At 45.9% G+C, this 16,522-nt stretch overlaps 1 protein-coding gene across 1 annotated transcript in view; it reads right to left on the bottom strand.

The window, feature by feature from the left end:
- Positions 1-7,477: 7,477 nt before the first annotated feature.
- Positions 7,478-16,522, bottom strand: part of erfl3 (Ets2 repressor factor like 3) — a 60,732-nt gene continuing 51,687 nt past the window's right edge. The window contains exons 3-5 of the mRNA XM_005455521.4: positions 14,590-14,705; positions 13,267-14,423; positions 7,478-12,480 (exon numbers count right to left, since the gene is read on the bottom strand). Of these exons, the coding sequence (XP_005455578.1) occupies positions 11,812-12,480; positions 13,267-14,423; positions 14,590-14,705 (1,942 nt within the window). The 3' untranslated portion in view covers positions 7,478-11,811. The remainder of the gene's footprint in view (positions 12,481-13,266; positions 14,424-14,589; positions 14,706-16,522) is intronic.

Here is a 16,522-nt window from a genome sequence, read left to right as displayed (position 1 = left end):
ACAGTGTTTTTTAGACACTTTTAATAGTTTATTTGCACTGTTCATATTACTGCAGATAACTAACACTCAGGGGTTAAAGTGAGCTGGGTGTGCTGGCCATTAATGTCAAATTAGTTCATTTGTCATGTCCTACAGTGACCGCATGGAGAAACCTGCTCAATAATAAGAAAATAATGACATCCCACAGCCACTCATACCCTCATTACATTGTTTTTTTTCTCATCCCTGTGATGCTTCATAATGCAGATGGAAAGTTGCGGTTGCACACTTCAACATCCAGCTAGCTATAAAGAAAGAGGAGGAAAAACAGAGCAGGTAAATTCAAATGCAACTTTTCAAGCAGCTCCACAACTATCAGCAAACACACAAACTGTTTCTCGGTTATTGCATGGATATAAAAACATTTTCTCCCTCTGGATGTTTTACTCTAACATGATCTTCGCTGCTGCAGACATCTCCCAGATTTCCTTCAGATCCATGTTTCTCTCTCTCTTCTAATGTTCCTGGTTTTGCTAAAGCATTCTTACATAAGGGGCCCAGCTCTTTGAATAGATTTGTTCAACAAATTTGAGCGCTTTTCACTTCGGGCCTTTAGGGAGGGAGTCTGTTACTGAAGGGATGGCAATGCTTTTTGTGTGCCGAGTGTCAGGAGAGGGCAGGTTTGTTCCTGTAGCTTGAAGAAGGAGGCAGCTCATGATGTCTAATAATATCTGATAAACGGTGCACTCAGACTCTGTGAGGTTAGGGATTTAGGGAGGTCATGGCAGTTCACAGTGGCATTAAACTCAGAGATAAAACCAGCTTAAAGGAAACGTATAACAGTCTCTCTTATGTATAGGTTAATGCAGTAGTTCAAACGGCCACTGTATGCTGAAGCGATTTGCACCATGACCCCTCAAAGTGGTTGCAAAAGACACAGAGAGCGTATCAGAGTGTCATTAAAGTCTGACAAGGTCGGCATCCATACGAGCTGCAGTATGGTGAACAGTAGGCCTTTGTGCTTGCTGCATTCTTGTTCACGGTAACGTTACACCGCTCAGCTGTTACTCGGGGCTCGCGTCATGCCCCGGAGCTGAAGACAGGAGTCTCATGGAGAGGCGTCCTTGGACACACAGATTCCTCCCTGCATTAGAGAAAAGGTGAGGAAGACGAGACCAGCTGTGCACATTCAGTACGCCAAGAACAATCTCAGCATTAACTGCCATCTTGTTACCTCAATTAAAGAGGTTATGTGATTAGTTTGATTCGGTCTGTTTGTTTGCACATCACTCAAACAATTAAGACATTTACTTTATAGGGCACACTGTGATGGTGTTAGGGTGATCGGATCTACCATTTTATGTGGGACCGTCTAGCATTGTAACACCTCGTTTCCCCAATCTCTCATACTGAGATAATGTCCCGTGTTTTGATGGTCTACAAAAATAAATGCATGTCTCAAGGAAGCGTTAAACTATGGCCTTAAACCCAAAGATGTGAGCACCTGTATAAAAGCTGAAGTTTTGGCAGTTTGCAGCAGTCAAGTGTGTGTTAACGTAATGTCACGGTCTTCTCAGGAGTGGATGTTCCAACAAATTCATTCAAGTTAAATTATGCAATACAATGCTACATTGTAGCATGTTAATGTATGGCTTGTTTGGAGTTACAACAGGGTGGCACAGCTTAGGTTTGCAAAGTTGCATTTGCATAAACCGCAAGACTTCTGGAACAACGTCCAGATGCAAAGATGTTTGGTCGTAATGCACAAAGCCACGTTTGGATAAAGCCAAACACTGCATATCACCATGAACACCTCATATCAACTGTGAAGCACGGCGGCGGAGGGGTGACGGTCTGGGCTTGATTTGCGGTCACAGATCCTGGGCACCTTGCTGTCACCAAGTTGACCATGAGCTCCTGTGTTTTCCCAAATACTCTCTTCACAGCTAAATCTTGGCCACAATTTGGTCACACAGCATGTGACGACCTGTCTCAAAAGCCACAACATAAGGTTTTAAGAGGGGCGTAACAAGAAGGACGATGATCCCGAGCACCGCAGGCAGTCTACAACAGAATGGCTGAAAAAGAAAAGAATCAAGGTGTTGCAATGACCCAGTCAAAGTCGAGACCTCAACCTGGTTGAAATGCTGTGGTAGAAGCATTAAGAGAGCTGTGCATGCCCTGCAAATCTCAATGAACTGAAGCAATGCTGTAAAAAGGAATCAGAAAAGATCACACTGCAATAAAGATATTCTGACTTTAGATACTCAACACATGCATGGCATTTTGAACCCCAGCAGAGGTATCCAGCCTCACATTGTTGTGGTTTATTATGCAGGTGTGCTTTAAATAATCAAAAATGTAGGCAGATCTGTTGATTTAATGGCTAAAAATGATGTGTCATGCTCACTGAGATCATTTACGAAAGATAAAGAAGCCTGAAAAGAGAAAAAGCAGACAAATCCAAACTGATCTCTTAAATGTGTTCACCTGATAGTTATATACCAACAGTAACAGACAACGTGGATTAAATCAACAGAAATTCTTATAATGTGCATTTTAAGTATCCCAACAACAGGGGGAGACATTCAATCTGAAATGACCAAACACAGAGAGCACAGTGGAGCAGCTCTGTATTGGAGGCGAATACAAGTGAAGGTTAAAGTCTGTTTTACGAAGTCCATTCTTTCCTTTCACAAAGAGAAACTTTACAATGGTTTCTCTTTTGGGGTCAAATAGGTTAAACAGAAGTACTGGCGGGAAAGGAAGCTGAAAAAGGAAATTGAAGCACCAGAGCTTCAAACAAACCACATCAATGTGCGCTCACACATGTCTGTGTATCATCACTGTGAAAGTGCCTCACTCCTGTGCGGTGCAGCTTTTCTCTGTACGGTGGAGGATGTGGTGAACTTACTAGCAGGCCTTCGTATGTTTAGTTACCGTACCATAAGTCTCTCAGAGGATGCGACCGTCACGTGTGCACATTCACAAAGGCTTCTTGTTGTGCAGCGTGTGCATAATGCACGGGCTGCGGTTACATGCGGAGCACGGAGCTGGCTCTGCACAGGTTTCCGCGAAAGCAGGCGTTCAGAGGAAGCGAAGGCAGGGGGATGTGGCACAGGTGAGCGAGCACATTGGTTCCTGTGGTGTCTCTCTCTTTCGTTCTCTCTCTCTCTATGGAGCACCTGGATGCCTGGTGTGTTGACAGTGGAGGCCGGGATTACACACAATCACACCTGCCGGGACCCTCACCAAGGTTACATAACTCACATGTCACACACTGACATACTTATGTGAGGTTCCTTTAAAGTAAAACTTGTTTTTAGTTGGTTCATGACCCTTAAGTGAAGCAACGTCTATGTGACACACCCTCCTGGGTTGAATACATCCTATTCACACTTCAGTTGAAGTGATTTCCTCCTCTAAGTCTGTGTTCGCTGAATAACTCAGAGGCCAGAAGCTGTGAAACGTTTCACTCGAGCTAAAGATCAGAAGACGTTTGCACTGTTTCTTTTTGCAGTATTAATCTGAGCACTCACACACGAGCATCAGCACTAATTGTACGGCCACAGACTCTTTATTAGGTATGCCTCCTCAACTGCACGTTCACACAAATATCTGCTCAGCCAATCATATTTCAGAGTTCAATGTATTCAGATATGTAGACATGGTCAAGACGACCTACTTGAGTTCAAACTGGGCATCAGAATGAGGGCTTTTCCCATCACCCATGTTTACAGAGAATGCTCTGAAAAGCATCTCTGAATGGACAGGACGTTGAAGCTTGAAGCAGATGGTCTGCAGCAGCACTGGGTGCCCCTCCTGTACGAGAAGCTGAATCCTCACAGGATCACCGAAACCAGACAGCAGAAAATTGTAAAACTGTTGCCTGGTTTTTGATGAGTCTCGATTTCCACTATGATGTTCAAATGGCAGGTTGGGAAATGAAGGGATAGATCCATCCTGTCTTGTATCAGGCTGCTGGTGATATAGTGGAGTACACAATACCTGCATATTGTTGCTGACCATGTCTGTCACTTTAGAGCCAGAGTGCACTCATGTGCTGCTTCCGGCAGGATAACATAACACCTCACAGAACTCAGATCATCTCAAACTGGTTTCTTGAACATGAGAATGAGTTCACTGGGCTTAAATGGCCTCCACAGTCACAGGATCACAATCCAACAGAGCTTCAACAGGAGATTGAATGTGCAGAAACTGTGTGATGCTGTCAAGTCAATATGGACCAAAATCTCTAAGAAATGTTTCCAGCACCTCGTTGTATCTATGCCATGGAGAAATAAGGCAGTTCTGAAGGCAAAAGGGTGTCCAAACCAAATACTTGGACTACTAACAGGTGACGTTTATGAAAACAAATCTGCAAAAAAAATGGAGAAGTGACATCATGGAGCAGAATCGCAGATTAAGGTAAGTGATGACAACAGGATCCCACAATAGTCTCGACCCTGGTGGTGCTGGTGGAGCACGATGCTTGATGAAAATTTTGTGACTGAGCTCAACAAATTTAAAGAACGGGGTCTCAGAGAATGCAGGCAGGTAGACTGTTGGACAGAAGTACCGTGCGTGAGCCGTGACTGACAGCGTGGGAAAACAGATGTGATGAAGAAAATAGAGCAGCAAGAATAGCCCACGCAGAGGAATATAAGAGAACTAATCTTCCTTATTGAACTTAATTATAGAGTCCCACGATTCAACAGGTGCAAACAGTTTTTAAGATACTGGTGCTACAACAGCAGCAGCTCTAATAAGAGTCCTCACACAGCAGCTCTATATTGCAATCTGTACTGTGAGGGGATCGCATCACAGCCACTGTGGTCCTGAATATCTCCCAACATGCTACAAGTTTCCGCACATTGCATTTCTTAGTAAAAAAGGAGCTTTAGTGACTAAAATAAATTTGAACAAAAAATGCACAAGACTAAACTGTCAGGAGAATCTTCTAATCCAACAGGGGAATTAAAAGTAAAGTCCATTAACTAGACTGAAGCATGGAGAAGGAATAAAAGTAGGACGAGAGCTGGGAGAACAGGTGGGAAAATAAGGAAAAGCAACCAGATAATTTGAGAAATGCAAAAGGTTTGAACAATGAGACACAGGAGGGAGAAATCAGTGATCGATAGGTGAAGACGGCCACACTGGAGAAAAATGAGAGGCTGGCTGAACAGGAGACATAAATGCCTCGATGGATCCTCATTTATCCAGGTGAGGAAATCCCACAAAGTGGATTCTGTTCATCTGGACGGTGGAAGAAGTAACTTGGCTTGAAACACCCAAAACTCAACACCTCACAAAAAAACTAGAATTATGACAATAATTACTCATAACATTAGAATAAATTAGAGTTTTAACCTCCTTTGGGTCTAATAAAAGCTGCAATTTCAGCTGTTCATTCAGTTCCTTTGCTGCAAAATACAAAAAACTTGGATGCCTTCAAATAAACGTCACCCTGCTGACATTGGAGAGGTGCTGATCCAGATTTAGAGAGATTATTGGGGGATAAAGACACTTCTTAACTTCCCCACGGATTTTATTCTTTCAAGGAGTACAAAGATTTAAAGTTAAAACTGAGTTGTTTGGGTTTTCATCAGGAAAAACACACTGTCACCTATTGAAAAAAACAATATGCCAAAGATAAAAATGACATTCAAAATAGTCTGCAGCAGAGATATAAATGTGGATCTCAGGAACGAGCTTCAGGCTTTGACCCACAACATCCAATGTGCAACAAAATCATGTTCTGTAACCTAATTTGTGGCTTTTATACTCTCTCTTGCTTTTTTAAACTAAAGTTTAGGAAGTGTTTGGGCTGCTGATTGCCCACCTCATTAAAAATCTAAGAAGGCCATTTAAGGGCAGCAACTCCTCACCATCACTCCCACAGCTTATCCTCCTCCTCCTCCTCTCCACAGACAAAATGTGCCCGTAAGTGTGCTTAAGACCAGGCAGCTGCTGACGTCATGGTTAAAGGTACCCGGGTGATCCTGATGAGAGCATTATGTGGATGAATGGGCAGCAGTACGCAGACAAAGTGCTTCCATAATGACGGCTAAATGTTTAACCTGAGAAGCTTCTGCAGCACAGCGGCCGTGTGTGTGTGTGTGTGTGTGTGTGTTACATCCACTTAGCTAACAGAGACCAGGTCAAGGCAAAGACGGACTTTTCCTCTATAACTTTTAAATTCAATGAAGAAGATTCATTGTTTCAACAGAAGAATGTGAGAGTGAATTCACCCCACGAATGAAATTTGTGTGAATGTACAGTTAGCTCCGTAAGTATTTGGACAGTTTGTGCGTTGCTTTGCTTCTCTACACCACCGCACTGGATTTACAATCACACAATCTACATGTGACTAAAATGCAGTCATCCAATTATTTTTTACTTGGCCTGCCACAAAGTGTTAGGCCATGTGAAATCACAGTGGGGTCAGCGGATGCTGAGGCTGATAGTGCGCAGAGGTCACCGACTTTCTGCAGAGTCAATCGCTACAGAACTCAAAACCTCAGGTGACTGTCAGATTAGCTCAAGAACGGTGTGGAGACAGCTTCATGGAATAGGTTTCCATGGTGAGCAGGTGGATCCAAGCCTCACATCACCAAACGCAATGCAAAGTGTCACATGCAGTGGTGTAAAGCACGCTGCCACCCGACTCTAGAGGAGTGGAGGCATGTTCTCTGGAGGGGCAAATCACCCTTGTCCATCTGGCAATCTGATGGATGGTTGTCAGGGCAACGGCACTGCATTGTTATAAGTGTAGGATTTGGTGGAGGAGAGATCACGTGTGGGGATGTTTTTTAGGAGTTAGTGTCTGTGAAGGAAACTCTTAATGCTTCAGTATACAAAGACATTTTGGACAATTTCATGTTCCTAACTTTGTGGGAACAGCTTGGCCCCTTCCTGTTCCAAGCAAGGTCCATAAAGACATGGATGTGCAAATTTGGTGTGGAAGAACTTGAATGGCCTGCACAAAGTCCCGACATCAGCCTGAGAGAACACCTTCATGAATTAGAGTGCAGACTGCGAGCCAGACCTTCACGTCTCAGTGTCTGACATCACAAATGTGCTTCTGGAAGAATGCACCTAGACATTGCGGAAAGCGTTCCCAGGAAAGCTGAAGCTCTTTTAGCTGTAAAGGTTGGGTCGACATCAAATTAAACCATATGGATTAGAAATGGGATGTCACTCAAGTTCACATGCATGTGAGGGCAGACGAGTGAATACTTTTTGGCAATATCTCGGTCTCCTGAGGGCCAAAGAAAAGTGTCTTTACCGTTTTAGAAACACTTTGTGCATTTATTTTAATTAACTGTAATCCTGAAATACAAAAATCCCTTCTTTATGACTGGTGGCTCGCTATAGATGAGGCAAAAAGTGACAGGTTAATCTCTTTGTTTACAAATAACCGGGTAATAAAACTCCACTGTGGGGATTATGTGGCGTTAATAAACATGAACGAAGAAGAAGAGACATAAACAAACACTTTGAGTTTGATATTGGGTTTTAACCAGTTTTAATTAACCCTGATTACAGCTTAATTACAAGTTTGGGAAAAAAATAACATAAAAACACGAAAGAAGTGGAGAAATTCAATGTTACATCATGGTATTAACTCTCGTCTCCATCTGAGTGTTAGGTAACTGCTTGGGGGGGGGTGAAAGACTGAAAGATAGACCTTTACATGGTAAAACAATACACGTCTTTTAAAATGATACAACATCCCCCCTCAAAAAAAAGATAAAAAATATACAAGCAAGAGAGAGAAAAAGTAACATTATAAAATTAAAATTACAAGACAAAAAAAAGGATAAAATCCCCCACCCCCCAAATAATCCTCCGCTGCCCCTCCCTCTCAAAACCCGATGTTATTTCTCTGTCAGCATCAAATATTACACATTTTAGTTATATTACATCTGCAAAAACTAAAGACAGGAAAAAGGGGGGTGGGTGGAGGCTAGAAGGTTTGAAAACAGGGAATGGAGTTTGGGGTCGATCAACATCATCCAAAGTGATGTACACAACATAAAAAGCAACAGCTAACAGAGCCATGGAATAATAACAATAATAATAATCATCATCATCATCATCATCATAATGCCAGCTGGAGAGGTAAATAACCCAATGAGAACAATCACAACATCAGAAAAATAAACCGAGAAACCTTTTCTCCTTCTTCTAAATAGAGAAATGTAATCTTTGTGCTGTTTGTCTGCAGACCTGAAACAGGATGAGGGAGAGTCTGCGTCTCACCCAGACTCCGATCAATCGCTTTGCCCCCGCTATATCGCGACAGTCAGATCGCGCTGCCGTTAGCAGGAAGTCTGACGGCGCCTGAAACAGAGCGAGGAAAAAAATGAACAGCAAGAAGCGCAAATGAAAGAGAGAGAGAGCAGAGAAGAAAGAGAGACGGATGTCTTTCTGTTGCTGAGATATGAGAAGTAGTAGAAGTAAGGCAGCTGTCAGTTCAGATACAGACACAGGGCCTGGCGGGAGTGTGAGTGTGAGTGCGTGTGCGGGCTGTGACACGCTCCCGTCCAGACCACGGGGGTCTGAGGAGGAAATTCGATCAGCCCGGCTACACAGACCGCCTGCAGGCCATCTATCTCACAGCTCGCCGCTATAGATCCGTCTTGTTGCTGGCCAGGCAGGAGACAGACCCCCCCCCGATCGGACGCCTGGCTGGGTGCTGAAACATGTCACAAACATATCTGTTTCATGTGTGTGAGAATATGCATAGTTTGAGGAGAGGGTTTCCAACTGATTAACCCCATCCCCGAGCTGCTGTGAACTTTGGAGCATTGCCCTAACTGATCTAAGAGAAGAGACGGGATTACTACTCCACAAATAACCCGCTCACACACCCTCACACACTCCCAGGCGGCCTGCAGAGGTGGCCCAAGGCCAGAGGGGGGCTGGGAGCTGAAACCAGGGAGAACCCTGCTGAGGCGAGCTGGACTGCAGACAGGAAAGAGCAGAACGCCGCGAGCTGAAAGGGCAAGCTACGAGAAACAAAGTGAACAGCAGAGTGAACCACACATCTGACTCATTAGCAGTCTGCTCGAGTCCTGACGGGTTTTTTTCTTTTTTCTCGCCGTTCGTGTTCTTGTGATAGACTGGCCTGCGCTGTTTTTCCCCTGGCTCGTTTATCTATGAAACAAATGTACAAGAAAAACAAACAAATAAAAAAAAAAACCTGACCCACGCCCCCTCCGCGTCCTCAGTCTGCCCTCCCTCCATGATACCATGTCACAGAAAAAAAAAAATCCTGAATCAATCACGTCATCAAAACGCTTCTTTTAAAAGTTTACTTCTCTTTAATAATTTCCTTTAGAATATATAAAGATATAATCTGTATGTATGTTTGTTAGAGTTCAGTTTGCACTTTTGTACATGCTATAAAAACAAGGCATAGAGAGGCAGAGTGTGTGTGTGTGAGCAGGTGTGTGTGTGTGTGTGTGTGTGTGTGAGAGAGAGATGCTCCCTGCTCTCTCGAGCTCTCACACTCGTAGCTAACAGGCCCGCCAGCCTCACACGCCATCAGGACCTGAGAGGGTGATGCCGCTACAGAGAGCCGGAGGTTCAGTCCGAGGGAGAGGGAGCATGCTGAAGGCAGTGCTGTGCGAATGTGTGTGTTTGCTGGTTTAGTTTAACACTATCTATGATTGTTAGACGAGCTCTAGCTGGTGAACTAAGTTTCTGTGCTGCTGAGGGAAATAATTTTCAGTGTACAAGCCATGTTAGGTGAGGTAAGAAGGCTGGTTAACGGTTTGCTGGAACCCCTGCAAAAACCCTTCCTCCTCCTCCTCTTCTGCAGCCTTCTTCATCATTTCCCCTCCTCACATCTCCCTGGGCTGAACTTGTGTCTGTGAGCAGAGTCGTGATATTTCCACAGGTGGTCCACAAGAGAAAGAAGGGCAGGACAGCAGAGAGACAGAAGGTTATGTGAAAGTCAGAAGCTCTCAGAGAAGAGTCAAAAAAAGGTTTGTGTGTGTGGCAGTGAACAGTTTTTGGTGTCCGTAGTCACTGAGTCCCATTCACTGTTGGCCTTTCTTTTTTTGTTGCTTTTTTTTGTTTTGTTTTTTCTGCTTGTGTGTGTTTGTGCGCGTGAATCCAATAAACGTACAGCAATAGGCTTCCCTGAGTGGAGTGGGCCAGTTTTAAGAGTCAGTCAGACAACACCCAGCACCCCACCGCCCCCACCCCCTCCCACCTGTATCAGTTTTAGAGACTTTTTCCTTTTGATCCAACAAACATGTTCACAGAGTGATCACTCCGAGTAGCCCTCCCTCCTCCCCTCACACTCCCCCCCCATGGTTTTAGATACAGGCACTTAAAGTCCCGTCGGTTTGTAGGAAAAAGTGGCGTGGGTGTGCACATCATCATCATCATCATCCTGGATCGTCATTAGGGAGTGTGTGTGTGTGCATGTGTGTGTGTGTCCCCTGAGGAAGGTGCTGACTGGCTGCTGATCCTACTGATGGGGAGGGGGGGTTGTGCTACTGGGGCAGGGCATCTGTTATCATCTGTTACTTGATGATTTCAGCCCAGTCATACCGTCGCTGTGCCTGGTGTGGAGTCTGAGTGAGTCCCTCCTGCACACGGCTGCGTCCCAGAAGAGCCCTGATCCAGATAAATAGTCTGGCTTTAGGTCTGACACAAAAAGAGGCAAGAGTTGGGCGGTCCAGGGCGTCAAATAGTGGCCTTTTTTTCTCTGTCTACCCCCAATTAAAGCTGCTTGCATTGCAGAGACATGCGTGAGGTGTCGTTTGGTATTGGTGCCTAACCCTTACTCTGCAAGTACTCTTGGTGCCTAAACCTCAACAAACAGTGAGTAAAAACGAAACACAGAGCAACCAAACGGGTCAGCACGCAGAGTATCTTGTACTTTCCCCCCACTGCCAGGCTCGCTTTCGCCGGCTCGTGCCACAAAAAAAAAAAAAAAGCGAACTCAAAGTCATTTCAAGACTGCGTACAAAGGTGATTTTCAAAGCAAGAGAGCAAACACGATATAGGGCTGTATTTCTGTTCTCACTGCAGGAGTAAAGATGCATCACTGTTGTTGGAATAATGCTGACACGAATAAAAAAAATTTGTTATCTGCTTTTAGTTTTCAAACAAATGGTGTTGAAAGATATTTTTGAGGGTTGCAAATGTGAATGATTTGGTTTTTATTTTTCTTGTTTTTGGATGTTAGTGTATCTTTTTCTGAGACGCGGGCTGTCTACCCGTTCAGTCACTACCAGGAACTCTGTATGCACTGTTTACACCAGGGGTAGAGAACTCCAGGCCTCTTGGGTCGGTGTCCTACAGGTTTTAGATATCACCCTGGGTCAACACACCTGAATCAAATGATTAGTTCATTACCAGGCGGCTGGAGAACTTCAAGACATATTGAGGAGGTAATTTAGCCATTTAAATCAGCTGTGTTGGATCACAGACACATCTAAAACCTGCAGGACACCGGCCCTTGAGGCCTGGCGTTCTCCCACCCCTAGTTTACACTGTCTTGGTGTTATACAGTGACTAAGAATAAACATAAACATTGCAGCACGGACACCAAAAGAGACCTCACGTGCATCCGTCTGTGACACCAGCGGCTGACAAAACGGCCATATTTGGCACCCTGAGATGAGAAGGTGTCGGGCTGTCTTTGGGGCGTTACTTTCATGTGTATGTTGACGTGTGCTCTCGGGTCAGTGGAGGTTTCTTGATTCTAGTTTGTCAGTGTGAGGAGAGGGAATTACAGAGGAACCATTTACATACTCCTGCACCACCTCCTGCCCTGCCGGAGCAGTAGTGTTTGGACTGAGGCTCTCATCAGCAGTCTTTATTCTCCAGAGACAGCTGTGCAGTGGCGCGGTGCAGCTCGGCAGTCACCCTCCTGTGCGAGGCCAGGGGTGCTGCTAAAGAGCCTTCATACGCCAGCATAGGAGGACTATCCCCGCCTCCGCTGCCCGTCCCATCCTCCTCCATCTCCATCTGTCCGTTACTTTGCCTCTCTCGCTCCCTCTCCTCCTCCGGTCGTACTTTTTTATCATCCGACTCCTCCTGCGAGGCCTCCATGCGCTGGTCTTCGCTCCAGCGCCTCTTGAAGCGCAGCTTGAGGGGAATGCACTTCGTCTGGGGAGCCCCCGCCACGGGGGGCTGAGACGGGGGTGTGCTGCTCTCCCCGGGCTCGGCGGGTTCGCTCTTGATGACGGGCAGCATGCGATGTACGCCGGAGTGCGTGTGCTGCGAGGTGAAGAAAGGCATCAGGCCGGGCGGAGGAGGAGCGGGGGCTTTGAACACATCTTCGTCTAAGTCCTCGTCGGTGTGGGGTTGTTGCTGGGCCCGGGCTGAGCCGTTAGCAAGGTGGTGGTGGTCGGATGCTCTCGGGTGGCGACGGGCGAAGAGCTCAAACTCTTCATCTCTTTCATCCGGGTCTTCATCGCTAATGTCAGTCACCTCCACCTCTTCCTCTGAGTCTATGTCAGAGATGGGCTCCACCTTCAAACAGAGGGACAAGGAAGTTGATCAAAAATGTAACTTTAAAAAAGGATTGCTGTTGGTAATTAAATATATAAATCACAAATCACAAATAAATACATAAATTTACTAACGCTTGACTTTAGTTGGGAGAGCTGTCAGAGCATATAGAGTGACTCATTTTAATATTTATTGTTTTTTATATCCTTCATAGAGCACGATTACATGCACGTTTAGTTTGCGAACTGCAACTGGCCAGACTGACACGACTACAGTCATGCAGACTGACTGAGACTTCGCCCTGAACTGTAAAGCCAGCGGCAGCAGTCCTGCTCTGGTGATCTGCGTACCTGAGGGACACTCTAACCAGAAGCTGCAGAAATAGGTATGCTGAGTTCACCAAGCAAAGCATAACAAGGACTACTGTCGCCAGATACAAGACAGAGGAGTTTGAGATCAGGAAGTTTCTCTCAGGTACTTAAAATCCTGAATTTCCTCAGGCTATTAGATCACTTTAACTCTGACTGGGTCATTTATATAAATTTTTTGATGACTGCTCATTTTTAGACACATCCTTGTAATCTATTTATTTTTCTTTTCTTTAACCTCATTATTTATCAGTTTTATCTGTTCCTTAAATAGCAACTGTGACTAGTGTGTAACTTGTGCTTGTGTTTGGGTTTAATAAAGTTATCTGAATCAGAAACAAAATACCAGCGCATGCTCTCTCTGAAACACACGTAGCCACAAACAAAGTCTAAATCACTGGGAATTGTGGGAATGTGAGCGATGTTTGGGTCTGCGTACCTTTATCTTGGGAAGTCCCGCGCTGTTTAGAGACTGCGTTGAGGAGGAGGCGGAGATGAGCCCGGAGCCACTGGCAGAACTCAAGTCACTGCCGAATGACAGCGAGGAGCCCAGGCCAGAGGTGGAGGACATGGACCCGGATCCTGAACCTGAGGACAGTGAGCTCTGCCTGGGTTTACTCTGGCTCTGTCCCTCCCTCTGCTTCCTGCCCAGTGGAGGCGGCTGCAGCTTGAACTTGAAGGGGGACATGTGCGGCGGCTCCTCACCAAGGTGAAGTGGATGATGCATGGGGTGGGAATGTGGGTGAGGGTGAGCAGAGTGAGGATGCGGGTGGTGGTGGGTCGGGTGACCCAGGGGTGGATGGTGGTGCCGGTCTCCTCCCCTCTCGCCTCCCCCCACAGTCGAGGCTCTCTCCGCCCTCTCGGCCGCTCCTCTCTCTGCAGTCAGACCGGCCTTGTCGGGCCGGTGGGGCTGGGGGATGACGATGTTGGGGTACTGGAGGAAAGCCCTGGGGCTGAGGCCGTAGTTGTACACCGACTGGGTGTGGGCCTGCAGGTAGCGCTTCATGTCCTCTGGGTTAAAGGAGAAGTGAGAGCCTAACATGGGTGATAGGGTGGGCGAGGGAGTGTAGGGGAGGTGAGATGTGGGGGTCATGGAGAGTGCCGGAGACAGAGGTGGAGCTAGAAGGCTTGCTCCTCCTGGGCCTGGCAGGGGGGACGCAGGGAAGGGGGACAGGGGCTCTGGGTGGATGCGGTGTGCTGCCGGGCCACGGGAGCCTGGATGCCCTGCAGGGTTACCCGGCCCTCCGTACATGCGGAACAGGGCTTCATGAGAAGACAAACGGGGGTGGATGATGCTCCGGTAGCCTCCTCCACCACCGCCTGGCCCTCCTCCACCTCCTCCACTCACAACTCTCTCCCCCCTCTCCTCTCCTGCTCCCGTGTTACCCTCCTCGATCTCAGAATTGGCTGAAGTGCCGTCGCTGCAGTCGCTGACAGAGCCGCGGGCCATTCGTCGGGCCACGGAGCTGAACATGCCGCCGGGGCTGCGCAGGTCCTCGTTAGGGGAGAGGACTTCAGATGGGGTGGAAGGAGGGAAGCGGAAGTGGGTCCCTGCACCGGTGGGGACAGGAGGGGCACTCTGAGGAACGCTACTTCCTGTAGACGTAAAAGGCAAGAGAGAGAAGAGAAGAAAAAGAGGAAAAAAGAGGGGCAGAGTACAGAGAAATGAATTGCAATGCTCTCTTGTATAATCCCATGTAGTCATGCCATCCTATTGTGGGATTAGGAGATATTTACGCACGCACACACAGACAAGGCTTACCAGTGGAGCCCATATCAATGAAGGGGTAGTTGACCAAAACCAGTTTGTTGAAGTTAAACTTGTAGGTGAACCTTTTCCCTTTGGTCTTATGAAGGATCCTCTTGTTGTAGTAATATCTGTAAAACAGAAGGAGAAAACTAAAATCAAACACAGCATACAAAACATTTCATTCCAAAATAAGCTCCTCGTGTTTAAAACACTATTTTGTGCTTCTGATCTTTAAGGCCATGTCAGATGAGCTTGCACAGTCAAGCACACACTTTAATAAGCGAGTCTTTCATGCCTCCCCCCCTCCTCTCATCATGACAGATATTAGAGAGTGTTGCATGACATTTGCACAAAGCAGACACAGAAAGGAGGAGGAGGAGGAGGATGGGATGGGAAGAAAAAAAGATGAGGATACACTGAGCTGAGGAACAGCACTGTGAAGTTGTGCGTCAGGATAAGAAAATAATTAAAAGATCAGCAGCCAGCGTAAGCAGCGCCGGGCTGTTCTGAATCTGCATTTAACAGGTGTTCATGCAGGGCAACATTTGTGTTTAACCCTTTAAAGCCCGAACCATGACATAATTGCTAAAAATTTAAAGATTTTGAAAATGGAGTATTTATTGCCTCTTTCGACAAATTTAAAGAAAAGACAAGAAAAAAGACAAGAACAAAAAGGAAACAAACAAAACGTTCTTAATCAAGAGAAAAGTAAGAGCACCAAGAGGAAGTATGTTTACACTAAGGGCAACTTGAACTCCTGACCTTACGCTTTAAAAAACAGATCTTGTCATACCAGATAGATGGATTTTTTTCCCCACCCCTAGTGAATAAAGTTACTTTTTGCAAGTTGGTATCATGTATAAACAAAAGAAACAGGTACACTTTATAAATTAAAATGTACCCCAGCTCTCACCAAAATGCTTGGTGAGAGCTGGTGTGCCTGGACTTTTATTGTACTCGGAAACAATGTCAACATCTGTCCAGCTACGTTTCAGTTTGTGCCGCTGAGATAACGCTGCTGCTTCAACCGTCTTTGCTGGCAGTCTAAAAAAAGGTCAGGTATTATGAAAAAAGCATCTTTTAAGTTCAGATGTGGTCAGACGAGTGTCTCTCACACACACATACACATACACAACTCATTCTCATCTTTCATTTTTGCTGGTGGACCTATCTCTTTATATAACAGCAAAGCAAAGCCACCAATAATTCAGCCCATCTTTATCTGTTTATGTAATGGCCATTCTCTCTATTTTTTTATGCTTTTTCTCTCTCCCATGGCTCCTGCCTACAGTACAAGGCTCCATTTTTATTAACCTTTGTCCAGCTACAGCTCTTTATGTAACATCTCTCTACTTTCTTCCTCGGATCCACACTCACTTTATGTAACCTCTAGATCCCTGGCTGACAACCCTCACACACCGAGGGAAACCGAGCGAAAGAAAGAGGAGGAGAAAGAAAAAAAAAAAACCCTGATGTGTTGATCCGTCAGGGTGGGAGGGGGGAAGAAAACAAGCCAGATCACCAAAACTACCACCTGTCCTTCTCACCACTATCCCTGGTGATTAAACACAGGGTTTAACCACACTGCCCTTTCCTCCTGTCTGCATGCCTACCTGCTTTTATAGTGCTAGACTAGCCGCTTTCTCTTCCTCCACCTTGGCACATGATAAGTGATGAGTGCTGGCAAAGATAGGGGCTTCAGGGTATGTAGGTAATGTTGAGTTAATCAGAGCCCAGTGACTATCATTACACTGAATGGTAGTTATCGAGACGGCGCTGTGTGCCGGTGTCTGTTGCCCTTCACCCCCTCTTATTATGCTTATTACTCAGACTTGTTGGGCCGTTTTTTACTCTGGGAACAGACTATTGCTCTTTTTCACTTGTTATCCCCCCCCCCTTCTCCCTTTATCCTACCGATACCCCTGTCTCCCTCTTTCTCTCATCA

This window comes from Oreochromis niloticus, linkage group LG11 (assembly GCF_001858045.2).
Source record: "Oreochromis niloticus isolate F11D_XX linkage group LG11, O_niloticus_UMD_NMBU, whole genome shotgun sequence".
NCBI classification, from domain to species: domain Eukaryota; kingdom Metazoa; phylum Chordata; class Actinopteri; order Cichliformes; family Cichlidae; genus Oreochromis; species Oreochromis niloticus.
The sequence above is the reverse complement of the archived record's forward strand: the minus strand, read 5'-3'. Positions and strand labels throughout refer to the sequence as shown.